This window comes from Alligator sinensis, unplaced genomic scaffold (assembly GCF_000455745.1).
Source record: "Alligator sinensis unplaced genomic scaffold, ASM45574v1 scaffold1389_1, whole genome shotgun sequence".
Taxonomy (NCBI): Eukaryota; Metazoa; Chordata; order Crocodylia; family Alligatoridae; genus Alligator; species Alligator sinensis.
Genome location: NW_005843026.1, coordinates 150,820 through 163,183, shown reverse-complemented (window position 1 = coordinate 163,183; position 12,364 = coordinate 150,820). Strand labels below are relative to the sequence as shown.

At 48.0% G+C, this 12,364-nt stretch overlaps 1 protein-coding gene across 1 annotated transcript in view; it reads right to left on the bottom strand.

Annotated features, from left to right (window-relative positions):
* The window catches only part of MGRN1 (mahogunin ring finger 1), a 148,574-nt gene that overhangs the window by 73,792 nt on the left and 62,418 nt on the right, over positions 1-12,364 (bottom strand). Inside the window, exon 5 of the mRNA XM_025193207.1 lies at positions 9,073-9,190. Coding sequence (XP_025048992.1) covers positions 9,073-9,190 — 118 coding nt within the window. The remainder of the gene's footprint in view (positions 1-9,072; positions 9,191-12,364) is intronic.

Here is a 12,364-nt window from a genome sequence, read left to right as displayed (position 1 = left end):
GGAGGGGGAGGGGGAGGGGGGATACACAATTAATAGCTAAGAAAGTTCCTGAAGCAAAATTCTCAGTCACTCAATAGAAAAAGGATATTTCTAAGGAAAACAAACAAGAAAAGAAAATTCCTTGTAAAGTTACCTTTAGATGTCATTGCCCACATATAGGCAATTTGAATTTACTGAGCAACTGATTAACTTTGCCTCCAAACAGAAGGGTGAAAGGGCCGTTACAGGCACTATGCTCTTTCAAAAGTCACCTCCAGCAGCTGATTGCTATTAGCTGCCTCATTATTACAGCTGTTTATTGTGTAAGAAGAGGAAGCAAGCCTTTGGGTCTCCCTGACTAACCAAAATCAGTTTTATGCATGAGTGTACACACACACACACACACACACACACACACACACACACACACACACATATATATATACTGCATGTATGCACACACACACACACACACACACTTTGAACTTTAGGAATGGAGATGTTCCAAGGTAGTGAGCTAACATGAAAGCTAGGAGGAGAGGGGTCTGCTGATTCAGATTAGAAGGGCTGAAAATAATACAGGCTGGGGAAAGATTTTGACAGGTTCATGAACTTTGAATAACCCACAGCATTAAGTTAAACAAGCAGCTATTTTTTACTAGAGGTTAAAAGTAGATTTGAACTGCTCTCCTAACCTACCTCAGCTGCAAACCTTGCAATTCGAAGACCTCTAATTTAATGGGAATTAAAGCATCTGTACAGTACCATGAGACCGTATCTCTTTAAACATCATTTCAGACAGAAGAACACTGCATGCTATAAGCTCTATCAGACGGATTCTTATTTCTTCTTTTCCAGAACTGGCTGATATGGCATGCAGTGTCACAAAAGACTTTCCAGCCTGTCACATGCTGGTCCTCAGAGAAGATTGACAAAGGAAGGCAATGTCACATTCTTTAACTGCATTCTACTGACTCCAACCAGATACACATTGATTTAAGATGGACCTTTACACTACCCTAGAACAATGAACTCTGTGAAATACAGTAAAAGTGAGAGTAAACAATGTTCCATTATGGTCGGGCATATCAGTCTTAGATTACACAGCAGCACTCAACTGGCTGCAATTTGGGGATTGTTTAAATTGTTAGGCATTGCAGTAAATTTGTTCAAGGAAAGCATAGACAAATCCATGCATTACAGAAGGGAAAACACCTACAGGACACACACTACACTCCATACTCAAGAAAACAATTCAATAATACTAATATTAGTAACTATGAGATCAATAAGAAGGTGGTCTGCCAGATGCACAGAAGTTTGGCCTCATTTTTAAATAATTTCTCAGATTAACAGGAAACAAATGAAGCACTAAAACTGTGAAACTGCTGTACTACCTACATTCTGCCAATTACAAAATGTGTGGGGCAGAAACTGCTGTCTCTTCTCAGACATTTAAGAAGGGATCATATTGTCACAACCCAAAGTTGTGATTTTTTTTTGCTTGTGCGCGCTTCGGCACTGCTAAATTATTTTCCTGCTAAATTGCAGCTTCTTTGCACGGTGGAGTTTTCTACTGCAGAGGAGAACCCCAGTGCAACAGAGTATTCCCGCCAAATTTGTAGCTTTCTTTGCATGGTGCATTTCTTTTGCATCCAGGAGGTGCACGGTGCAAAGGAGTTCCCGCCATTTGTATGAAGATTCGTGCCACATTATTGGCCGATTCCAATACATGCACACGTGGCGGCTAGCGATTGGCTTGCTAGCCGTATAAAGAGCTTGGGTGGTTTCCGCCCAAGTTGGAGAGAGAGCAATTGGAGTTCGAGAGCGAGAGCGTGAAGATCTCTAAGCGCTGCGGATCCTTACGGACCCAACGCTTTTCTTAAAAGGCAATAGAGGCCTGATAACCGAACCCACGGAGCTTCAACAACTCCGGGGAAAAGAACGAACAGCCTCTAGCCTCTCCCCGTCGCCGATAAATTCCTAGACGTATCCCTTCCTGTACGAGAAATTACCGAACCCGCGGAGTTTCAATAACTCCGGGGCAAAGAAACTACCGAACCCGCGGAGCTTCAATAACTCCGGGGCAAAGAAACTACCGAACCCGCGGAGCTTCAATAACTCCGGGGCAAAGAAACTACCGAACCCGCGGAGCTTCAATAACTCCGGGGCAAAGAAACTACCGAACCCGCGGAGCTTCAATAACTCCGGGGCAAAGAAACTACCGAACCCGCGGAGCTTCAATAACTCCGGGGCAAAGAAACTACCGAACCCGCGGAGCTTCAATAACTCCGGTAGTCCTCTAACGAGGATTTAAGCGGAGCTGAACCTGGAAACTGTCCAGCCTACACCACGACCATCTTTGGTGTAAGTAAACAATCTTTAAATCAACCATTACGCGTCCGTGACTAATTCTAGCTCGCCACTGGTCCTCTCCGACCCCGCATGCCTGGGCTGCTGGCCACAGCCCGCGTGCGCAGACTGGCCCGGCTCGCCCCCGGCTCGCACGTGGCGACGAGGATGGGATCGGGAGAGAACTCGCACATGGCGACCCAGGTGGGATCAGGAGAGGGCCCGCACACATATGTGTTTCAATCTTTACAAAAAAACCTCACTGTTAGTTGAGCTGATCCTTCCCATAGTCATTTATGAGCAGCCTGGCTTAGATCTACAATATCTACACAAAATACCTAAAACACTTGTGGAAGGGGATGTCAACATTCTGATCTGGGATTTCATACAAGATATTTAAATCCATTCCTCAGAACACCACGGAATTACAGAACCTCCAATTCCATTTCATTTTTAGCATAATTATGTCTAAGTTTTGAGGTGAGCTAAATACTGACAAACTACTGCAACATGGTTGTTCAACTCCTCCAGGGCAACTTCTAAGCTGCAGGTGTAACCCCCACAATTGACATGTGTTAAATGGTCTCATGAGTGCTTGCTGCACAGGATGAGAGGCTGTTACAGCTCAACTATACAACCCAGCTCCTTAGGTTGTAGTGATGCATGCTGCCAGCTCTGGAGGTCCTCAGCTCACGCCCTGATGTGAGCCAACAGGGTGGCTGCCACAGTTCTAAATCTTCAGTGCAAAATCTCTAGCAGAGGAAGAGAGTAAATTAAACCAAATTTAATACTCAAATATAGATCAAAGGGGCTTCATCACAGTTGCTATATTCCTTCTCAGTCTCCATTTATTAAAAGCTTCAAATCTGTGTTCACAGAATTCCAGGTGTGGTGGTCCAAACGGCCACAAAACCCATAAACCTTATAAAAAATTCAGGTTCTGCCTGAATGCAGTCTGCCAGACCTGGCATCCATAGTTTTCACTCTAAGAATGCGACTCCAGCAGGGCATTTCAAAGTCTTTAGAAAACAATAAATAAAGAAATGGGATCCTTTGTTCAACATTAACAGGTGTTGATTCAAGAGTAACTTTGCCAAGATAACCTGGCATGTTCAATAAAGGGCTACAAAGATGCAGCACTGGGATTTCATCAACTGCCTGGCAGACAGTCCATCATAGAAGAGCACTTTTAGAAAGGCCCTTAATGAGGGAGCTCACAGCACTGCAGCAAGATAAAAGGAATTAGTAGGGGTGTGCAAAACGGGCTGTATTTGATTCGGATTCGGCCCGAATAGGGGGACAGTGATTCAATTCATTGATCCAGATCACTGTCCTGATTTGATTCGGCCAAATCTGAAGATTGGATGCCAATTCAGAGAATAGGCAATTTGGCCACAGACACAGCCTTAAATGTTTTTTCTACATACCTCGAGGTACCAGATGCAGCTCGTAAACGCTGCAATGGGGTGGATGGAGCGTCCCAAAGGAGCGCAAAAATACTTCCGGTCCACTTCTGAGTGTGTGGGGGACTGCCTGCACTCCCCCCAGCCCTGTGATCTGCCACGGGGGGGGCTGAGCCAGGGGGCAGGGGAGGGTCCCTTGCATGCTCTGCAGTAGACTCAAAAGTGGACTGGAAGTGCTTCTGGTCTACCACTGAGCGTGCCAGGGACCCCCTCACCCACCACCCCAGCATCTCCATCCACCCCAGCATCTCAGCATGCACGAGCCGCCTGGTACCTTGAGGTATGTAGAAAACACATTTAAAGCTGTCTATGTCTGAATCATCAAATCTCTCTGAATCAATTCGGAAGGTTCCAATTCAATTAGGAGAGATTAAAGGGTCTCCTGATTTGATTTGGATTCAGAGATTCGGCTGCCGAATCAGACCAAATCTCCGCCAAATTGAATCAGCGACCAAAGCTTCACACAGCCCTAGGAATCAGCACAATCAGAGAACACAGAAAAAGCAAGGTGCCTGTTCTGAACTCAAGCCAACCAAATAAATAGATCCAATAAATGGGGGAAGTGTAGGAACAGGGAAATAATACAATAGGCTTCCTAAAAAGGAGGTTAAGGAAGAGAAAGAAGACTGAGCAACACAAGAAGCAGAAGCTGTTCGTATCCCAGAGGCCAGTGTGAAAATAGCTCCAGAAGCAAGAACTGGAGGAGGAAACAGAACAGAAAGGAATTAAAGACTAAGAAAAGAGCAGAGAAGGAAATGATGGTAGAGATGTAGGCACTTATTGCACAGAAGGCGAGGACTAGCAGAGTAAACTTCATGTGTAAGAGGAAGGAAGCCAAGAATGAAAGTGGCTCATAGCCAGAAGACAGGAAGCTCTCCAGTGAAAGAAGGCACTTTGGGCAGGCCAGATACCAAAATATACTGGCAATTAATAAAAAAATATTGAAATCAAGGCTTACACATACGGACGGACAGCCTCCATTTGGAAACTGGCAGCCTGGAATCAAGTTTATTTTTGCAGACAGATACTCCCCAAACATGGGGTGAGGACAAAACTGATGACCATTAACTTAAACACAGCAAACATCATGCTCTAGCACTTGACTACTCTCGTCTCAGTGGTCCACAGACCTTGCTGCCATTGGAGAAAGAAGTCATTACTAAAGGACAGTGGTCCTTTGCTAAGAGGGACAAAGCTTTCAGGGCACAGATTTTATGGCAATGGACACAATGCAAATGGAGATCCAGGCTTTTCCACCTTCGTCTTACACCTGTTTGTGAAAAAGTAAAGTTATTAGATGCTTCTTATCTTTCCAGTTAGAGTGGGGAAGACCCCTATAGAACCTGGAGGGAAAAGACTTCCCCTTGTCACTTTGTGACCTGCAAGTACCCCAATCCTACCCTATCATTTTAGCATAATACCTGGCCAACAAGATAGGAGAAGACTGCTCAAATGCATCTGCCCTGCAACATAAGAAGGCTTCAAAATTTCATTGCTACAGCAGAAGTACTGACCAAAGTGAGCCAGCAAGCACTAGGGTGGCACCACAAAACCAAAGGTATAGTTGCTTAATAAGAATACACTTATTCACCACACAATTTAGTATTCACCCCACAATTCAGCCCACAATTTAGTATTGTATTTAATACAGAATAATTAAATTTAGCTTCTATCAGTTCCAGCTGACCTGGAATAGAAATTTCAAGCACCTGCTGCAAGTGTCTGGGCAACAACTGTGAATCATCATAATTACTCATACATCTAATACTGCATCAGTATCTCCTGGCGCCCTCCATCTTTTGGTTCCACTGGAAGCAGAAAGTGATCTGCCACAAACCCTATCCTCTTTTAACAAAGCCACGTACAACCTGCATGACTATGAGTCTATACAGGGAGTCAATTAGTAAAATGAAAAATGATGTCTTACATGTGAATTGTCATTCCAGGACAGACAGGATCTCAGGACTAGATATCCCTATCTTTGCTGTAACTGTAAGCAGACAAGATTGTTGCACTATATTTGGGATTAGGCCCACCCTTCATAAAGAGTTCTCTAGAACAACACCTTTCAAAGCTAAAAATACTAGCCCTATAAACATGTAAAAGGGACTCAACTCCACTCATTTACAATAGAATCTCAACATGAGATTTAGGATTTCCTGGAGGAGCATCATGTCTTCTCTTATAAATTAACCAACCAAGAAACAAGAGCCAGAATAAACCCTGGACATAATACAATCTTCCCAGGGACTGACATTTAAAAAAGTTAGAGGGTCCAGAGGTGGGCAACAAAAACAATAAGAGGCTTAGATATCACCCACAAAAATCCTTGCCTTGCACTATTTATGTAATTTCAAAGGTATTCTGTCAATGGGTTGTTAATATTCAGTGATAAAAAACGAGATATTTTAAATTAAGAAACCACCATGGATTAACTACTGACAGGTACTGAAAAAAATGCAAATAAAATAAAAGAACAGGACTATGATTACAATCTAAAGGCTGCCTAGGAACTGACTGGGTTCACAATCCTACTCCACAATGAGGTGTAACATAATTCTGAAATTCAATAGTAGACACAAGATACAAGTAGAAAGATATGATTTTTTTGAAGTCTTACCTAGGATTTATGGGACAGAACAATACTGACTAAGCAGGAGGAATGGGGAAACTGAACACACACAAAGTGCTTTCAAATGCACAGAAAGCTGGGAAAATAAATATTTTTCTTCACCTGTCATTTAGGTGTAGTTTATAGTAGCAGTATTAACTATTTAATCACACAGAAATATGTTTTTGGAGTTCACACATTTCTTTACAATTTGCAGCTGATGGTATTTAACAGAAACCCTTTCATTTTTATGTCATAATATTAGGCTACATCACCATCAGGCAAAGGGAAGCTTGCTTAGTACATAGGTAAAAACTCACAGTACAGGGCAGCCAAGGCCAACATAGCTTCAGTTACTGTGAAACCCTTGAATGAATATGGATAACCGTTCTACCTTCAGCTACCTTTGCAGCATCTTAAAAAATATGTGTACACAGATTCATGCGTACCCTTCAATATCCTATTGTTTCAGCAAGCAATATGAATAGTAGGCCTATTTGTGATACACAAATAGGATATCCTAAGATGCATACTACTAATATGCAGATCTGAAGACAAGTAGGAATTGCAAAACTTTCATAAAGATAAATGTCACTTTTTTAAAAGATGTCAAATTTAATCCTCCTTAGAAGATTCTTACTATTCCTTTGATGAAAATTTAGGTAATATACATCTATAAATATTTCTGAACTAGAAAATGTCTCTTCAAAAAGAAACTTAAATATCAGTTATGTTGTTTATTAGGTTTGCTACTTAAATCAGACACCTATCTTTCAGCAAACTCTAAAACTCAACACACACACAGGCTACCAGCACCTCTCTAAAAGGGAGTTTATGTTTCTAACCTCCCAAACAGCTCTGTGATCATTTGGAACAGCATCATAGCTAGATTAAGTGAAAAACAAGCTGCTTCCTTTGGAAATGGCACCAAGGCCTTTGACTTAGAGCTCCAATGGTCAGAACAGGGGCAGGCAATTATTTTGGGCAGGGGGCCGCTTACCCAGTTTTGGCAAGCTGTTGAGGGCTGCATGGGTAGCCCCGCCTCTTGACAGGTGCCCCGCCCCCTGATCACCAACTTGGGACCAATGTCCCAGGGCCAGCACTGGTGGGGCCCAAAGCGGGACACAGGGTGGCAAAGGTCTGTGAAGCTGGGATGGGCTGCACCAGCAGGGAGAGGGGGGAGCTGGCCCAGCTCCAGAGGCTTGCTGGCCAGGACCCTGTACTCCTGCTGCCCTGCTCTGGGCCCCGCTCGCACTAGCCCTGGGACACACCAGTGTGGGCCCCATGATACCGCTGGCTGCCCGCCCGCTCACTCCCAGTGCCCCCGGGCCCCGTAGTATAGGCAGGGGGCAACATGCAGCCCTGACCCCACGCTCGCCAGCAAGGAAGAAGCCGGTACTGAGCACAGGGAAAAGTGGTCCTTCCCCCGCTCCATGGCTGGCGCTCCCTGCTGCAGTCGCTCACAACCCACGCAGGGCTGTCCTGAGCAGGCACAGGCTGCCCCCTGCGGGCTGCTAGCGGCTGCAGCACAGGGCGCTGGCCACGGGCCATGGGAGGGACCACTTTCCCCACACTCAGCACCAACTTATAACCCACCCCTGTAGCCAGCCTGGGCCCTGTGCCAGCTCCAGGCTCACCTGTCAAGGCTGTGCGCGGCAGGCACAGCTGCTCGGTGCAGAGGAAAGTGGCCCCCCTGCTTGCTGCGCCGGGCAGTGTTTGCTGCTGCTGCTGCTGCCCACCCGCAGCTCGCGCACTGGGCAACCCAGAGGTGGCGGTGGCAAACATTGCCCAGCATGGCAAGCGGGGAGGCTGCAGCTGCTGCCGCTGTGCGCAACCCCAATGGACAAGCCTGGAGCCGACGCAGGGACCAGGCTGGCAGCGGGGGTGGGTTACAAGCTGGTGCTGAGCACAGGGAAAAGCAGCCCCTCACTTGCCCTGTGGCCGACACTGCAGCCGCTTGCAGCTCACGTGGGGCTGCCTGTGCCTGCTCAGGATGCGAGCGGCTGCAGCAGGGAGTGCCAGCCATGGGGTGAGGGAAGGGCCACTTTTCCCCACGCTCAGCTTTTCCTCGGGCTCCTCCCCTGCCCTTCCCCCCCACACTTACCTGAGTTTCCAGCACGGTGCAGCTGCATGGTCCCAGGCCAGAAGCCCCTGCTGGAGTGGAAGGGTGAGGCTGGACAGGCCCTGCTGTCGCAGGAGCCTGCCAGGGCTTCCCCTGGGTCCTACTGCCCCTGGCTCCTGTCATTTTTAATGGCAACAAAGGGCTGATAAATATTAATTTTCTAAATTTTTTAGGGGCCCTGTGGGCCAGAAAGAATGGCCTTGCATGCTGGATCCAGCCCATGGGCTGTATTTTGCCCACCCGTGAAGGTCACCTGGCCAGCAAGTCCTAGCACCACTCAATTCAGGACCCAACACAAATTTGTCCTCTCACATCAATATTGCAACACCCTATTTTTTTTGTTTTCCTTAACTTATCTACCAAGTTGCTTTGAATGTTCCACACCCACTCTTCCCAGTGCCCTCCAAACCCACACTGACAAACATGTTATAGCAGCTGTAACTGATAATTTTTCAGCTATAACAACTTAGAGAAACTAAATAAATATAATCCACTGCTTCTAGAACAATAAGGTTTTGGAGAGGAGAGTCTAAGGAGAGATTTACCTCATCATCCTTCCAGTCTGAGAAATCGATCTTGAAGGAAGGCAGGGAGAATTGCTGGCTCACCCCTCTCTTGTAATGAACTGTCTCAGACTGCAGAGAAGGATTCTTTGTGCTGTATCTGAAGAGGGGGGAAAAAAAAACTCACTGTAACAAATTATTGCTTTGTGCTGGGCTCTAAGTCATTCATGCCTGTCTGCCTTCAAGAAATCACAAATGGCAACTCTAAGAGGCAAAGCTGGCGGGGGCTCACAGCCATTCACTTTGGAGACAAAAGGGAACGGAAAAGGTCAGAGAAAGAAGGTAGAGATTCAGGGAAAAGAGAGAAAGGCAGCCCAGAAACACATCCCTGATCTTCAGTAGGGTTTGATGGGGTCTATACTGTACTGGCTGGAAGTATGAGTAGTCAAGCAGCACTGTGTGGCACAACAAACAAGGGACCTCAGTTAAGCAAAGGCCGACTCCACAGATCAGAAGTGCAGGCACAATAATGGTCCAACAGGGTCACGTTTCGGTTTCTTCAGCAAGGAAGCCTGGTTCCTCCCCACATGTACACAGTTGAAAACATGAGCAGTGATCCAACACATTTTCAAAACAACCACTTACTTACCAGGCCACCTACTCCTCTCACCCTGGGAATGGCATTTAGTGATCTAATGATTCACAGAGCAAATTCTGGAACCAGAAAGCAGCTTGGCAAAAAAGAATGATATTTGACATCCCCTCCCCACACCATTCTGCTCTCCACAGCTCACAAATGCTTCCCATTCTAAAAAACATGGCACTGCTGATCTGAGAACAGCATGGTTGCACCCATGAACAACTGGTGCCTCCCGAGACTGGGGAGGCACCATGGTGGTGTCGGCACGCTGAGCAGCAAGTGGGAACCGCCCACAGCCACCACCGACAGTGTCAGCAGTGGGAGGGGGCATCACCTAAACAGAGTTATAGTTCCTCCATTGTACAAAGTCTCAGTGCTGACACCATGTCACCACTTGGAAGAATAGGGCCAGACTTCTTTGAGGACAAAAAAGCTACCACAGTCCAGTTCTTCTGCTCCAGTAACAAACTGGCCCAGATGAAAAGTTCCAGTATGACATTAATCATCAAGAGATGTTCCTACATCTTGCCACTTAAACACTGTGTGTACAGTCTATGAGGAGTATTAGGAATTACAGAGAAAACAACATGTTTTTTATCCAAGATGTGTACAATCTACTACAAGTTTAGCAAACCCTGCACACAATAACCGAGGACAGGGTGGACCCATGGGCCACAGCGAGTTTTGGTGAGCTGTCATGGGCCAGGTCAGCAATGCCCCCCCACCATTCAATAGCTCACCAAAACTCCCTATGTGACCCACACTCAGCTGGGTGGTTGGGATGGGACTGCAGGCGGGTGGGGATCAGGGCAGGCGGGGCTGGGATTGTAGGGTGGTGACAGTGCAGGGCCAGGGCAGGGTCATGATCCGCTATCCACACACCCCTACAATGGCCGCTGGCTCAGCAAGCAGGGATATGCAAGAAGCAAATTGTGCCTCTGCTCTGGGCCCTAATCCCACACCATCCAGCAATCCAAGGGTCTCTATGGAGACTGGCCAGGATCTACACAGCAACGGCATGTGGCGAGGCAGATGGGATGGGGTCACAGGCAACCAGGAAGCTGCATATAGGGCTGGGTCTGGGATCTTAGGGCAGTGACAGCACAGGGCTGGGGCACAGGACAGAACTACAGTCCACTCCCTGCACACCCCTGTGATCCGCAGAACCCACAGCTGTCATAGGGCCACATAGGCTGGAGATCACAGCTCTGCCCCAGCCCCACGCTGTCACTGCCCTGCGATCCCAGCCTCACCTGTCTGTCCCACTCCCAAACACTGCTCCCCTCTCACCCGCAGCTCCATCCTATCTGCCTAGCCATGTGCTCTGCCCACATGGGTTACACCCCCCGCAGTGGGTACAGGACATTTGGACTGGAGTGCCCAGGCAGCAGAGTTAAGCCAGTCAGGGCCACAGCAGCTGGAAGGAGCCACTGTCACCGGGGCTGCTGGGAAGCGAGTCCGGCTGTCATGCCATCCCAGCCCTGCTGTGCACGCAGGGGTGGTAGGACCAGCCACACACACCACAGCCTGGGCTGCCCCCTGTACCTGGGCTGGGTGGAACTGAGGGACCTACCACAAACCAGGCAAAATCCCGCAGCAGGCCAGATCCGGCACACAGGCCGTATTTTGCCCACTGCTGACCTAGGAACTATGGCACAGCTCTGCTAAAGCCAGGGTTGTCCAAATGGTGGTCCATGGACCACATAGCAGCCTGCAAGGGGTTGGTTAAATCCAGCTGCCAACCCTCCCACTGTTCCAGCTGCAGAAGCCTCTGGGTTCCCTCTCCCTCTTGCTCCTCCTTCCCTGCCCCAGGGGGTAGGGCAAGGTGATACAGCCCAGGGCTCAGGGAACCTGTAGCCTAGGACACCTGAAAGCTGTGATACATTAAAAAAGCCCACAGATGATAAACCAAGGGTGTGGCAGAGCTCTCATACACATGGGGAAGGGAGTTAAAGGGAGAAGGGATCCTGGGGACATGGTGGATGGATGCCCAGGCATGGGGTGAAGGAGGAATGCTCACACATGTGGTGCATTGGCGCACACAGGGCAGTCGGAGTGTGGAAGCTTGGAGCAGGCAGCTTTCTGTGCCCCCTGCTGTGCCCTGCCGCACTGGGTTGCGCACAAAGCTGCTTCGCAGAAGTAGCGAGGGCAGCACAGTGGGGAGCATTGCCGGTATGTGCTGCCTCCCCAGAGGCCGGGGCTGGGGCCGGGGCCAGGGCGGAGAGGCAGCAGATGTTTGCAGCTGGCCCAGGTTCTGGGTAGCTGCTGACAGCTACAGAGCCTGGGCTGCAGACCAGGGTCTTTGGGTGGTGGGCAAGGGGCAGCAGAGCTGGGAGGCAGGGGCTTTGGGTGGGGGACACAGGGCAGCAGGGCTGGGGGGCAGAGGATCCTGCCGTGTACCCCCTGCCCTCGTTTTGTTTTTCTGGCATGCCGGCACTCTGGCACCTTCTAAGGTAGGCATTGTGGGGGTTTTCGGCACTCCCACCAAAAAACGTTGCCTACCCCTGATCTATAATAACCACTGGTGAAGTGTGTATTGTCCCACTCTGGTCTAGTGACTAGACTAGAGTGAGACAATACACACACTTCACCAGTGGTTATTATAAACACACCAAAGGAGATATGATGGTCAACAATACTTAAAAGTTGTTTGGAAAATAGGGTTTTTGCCTGAGAGACTGCTTTGGAGGTCGG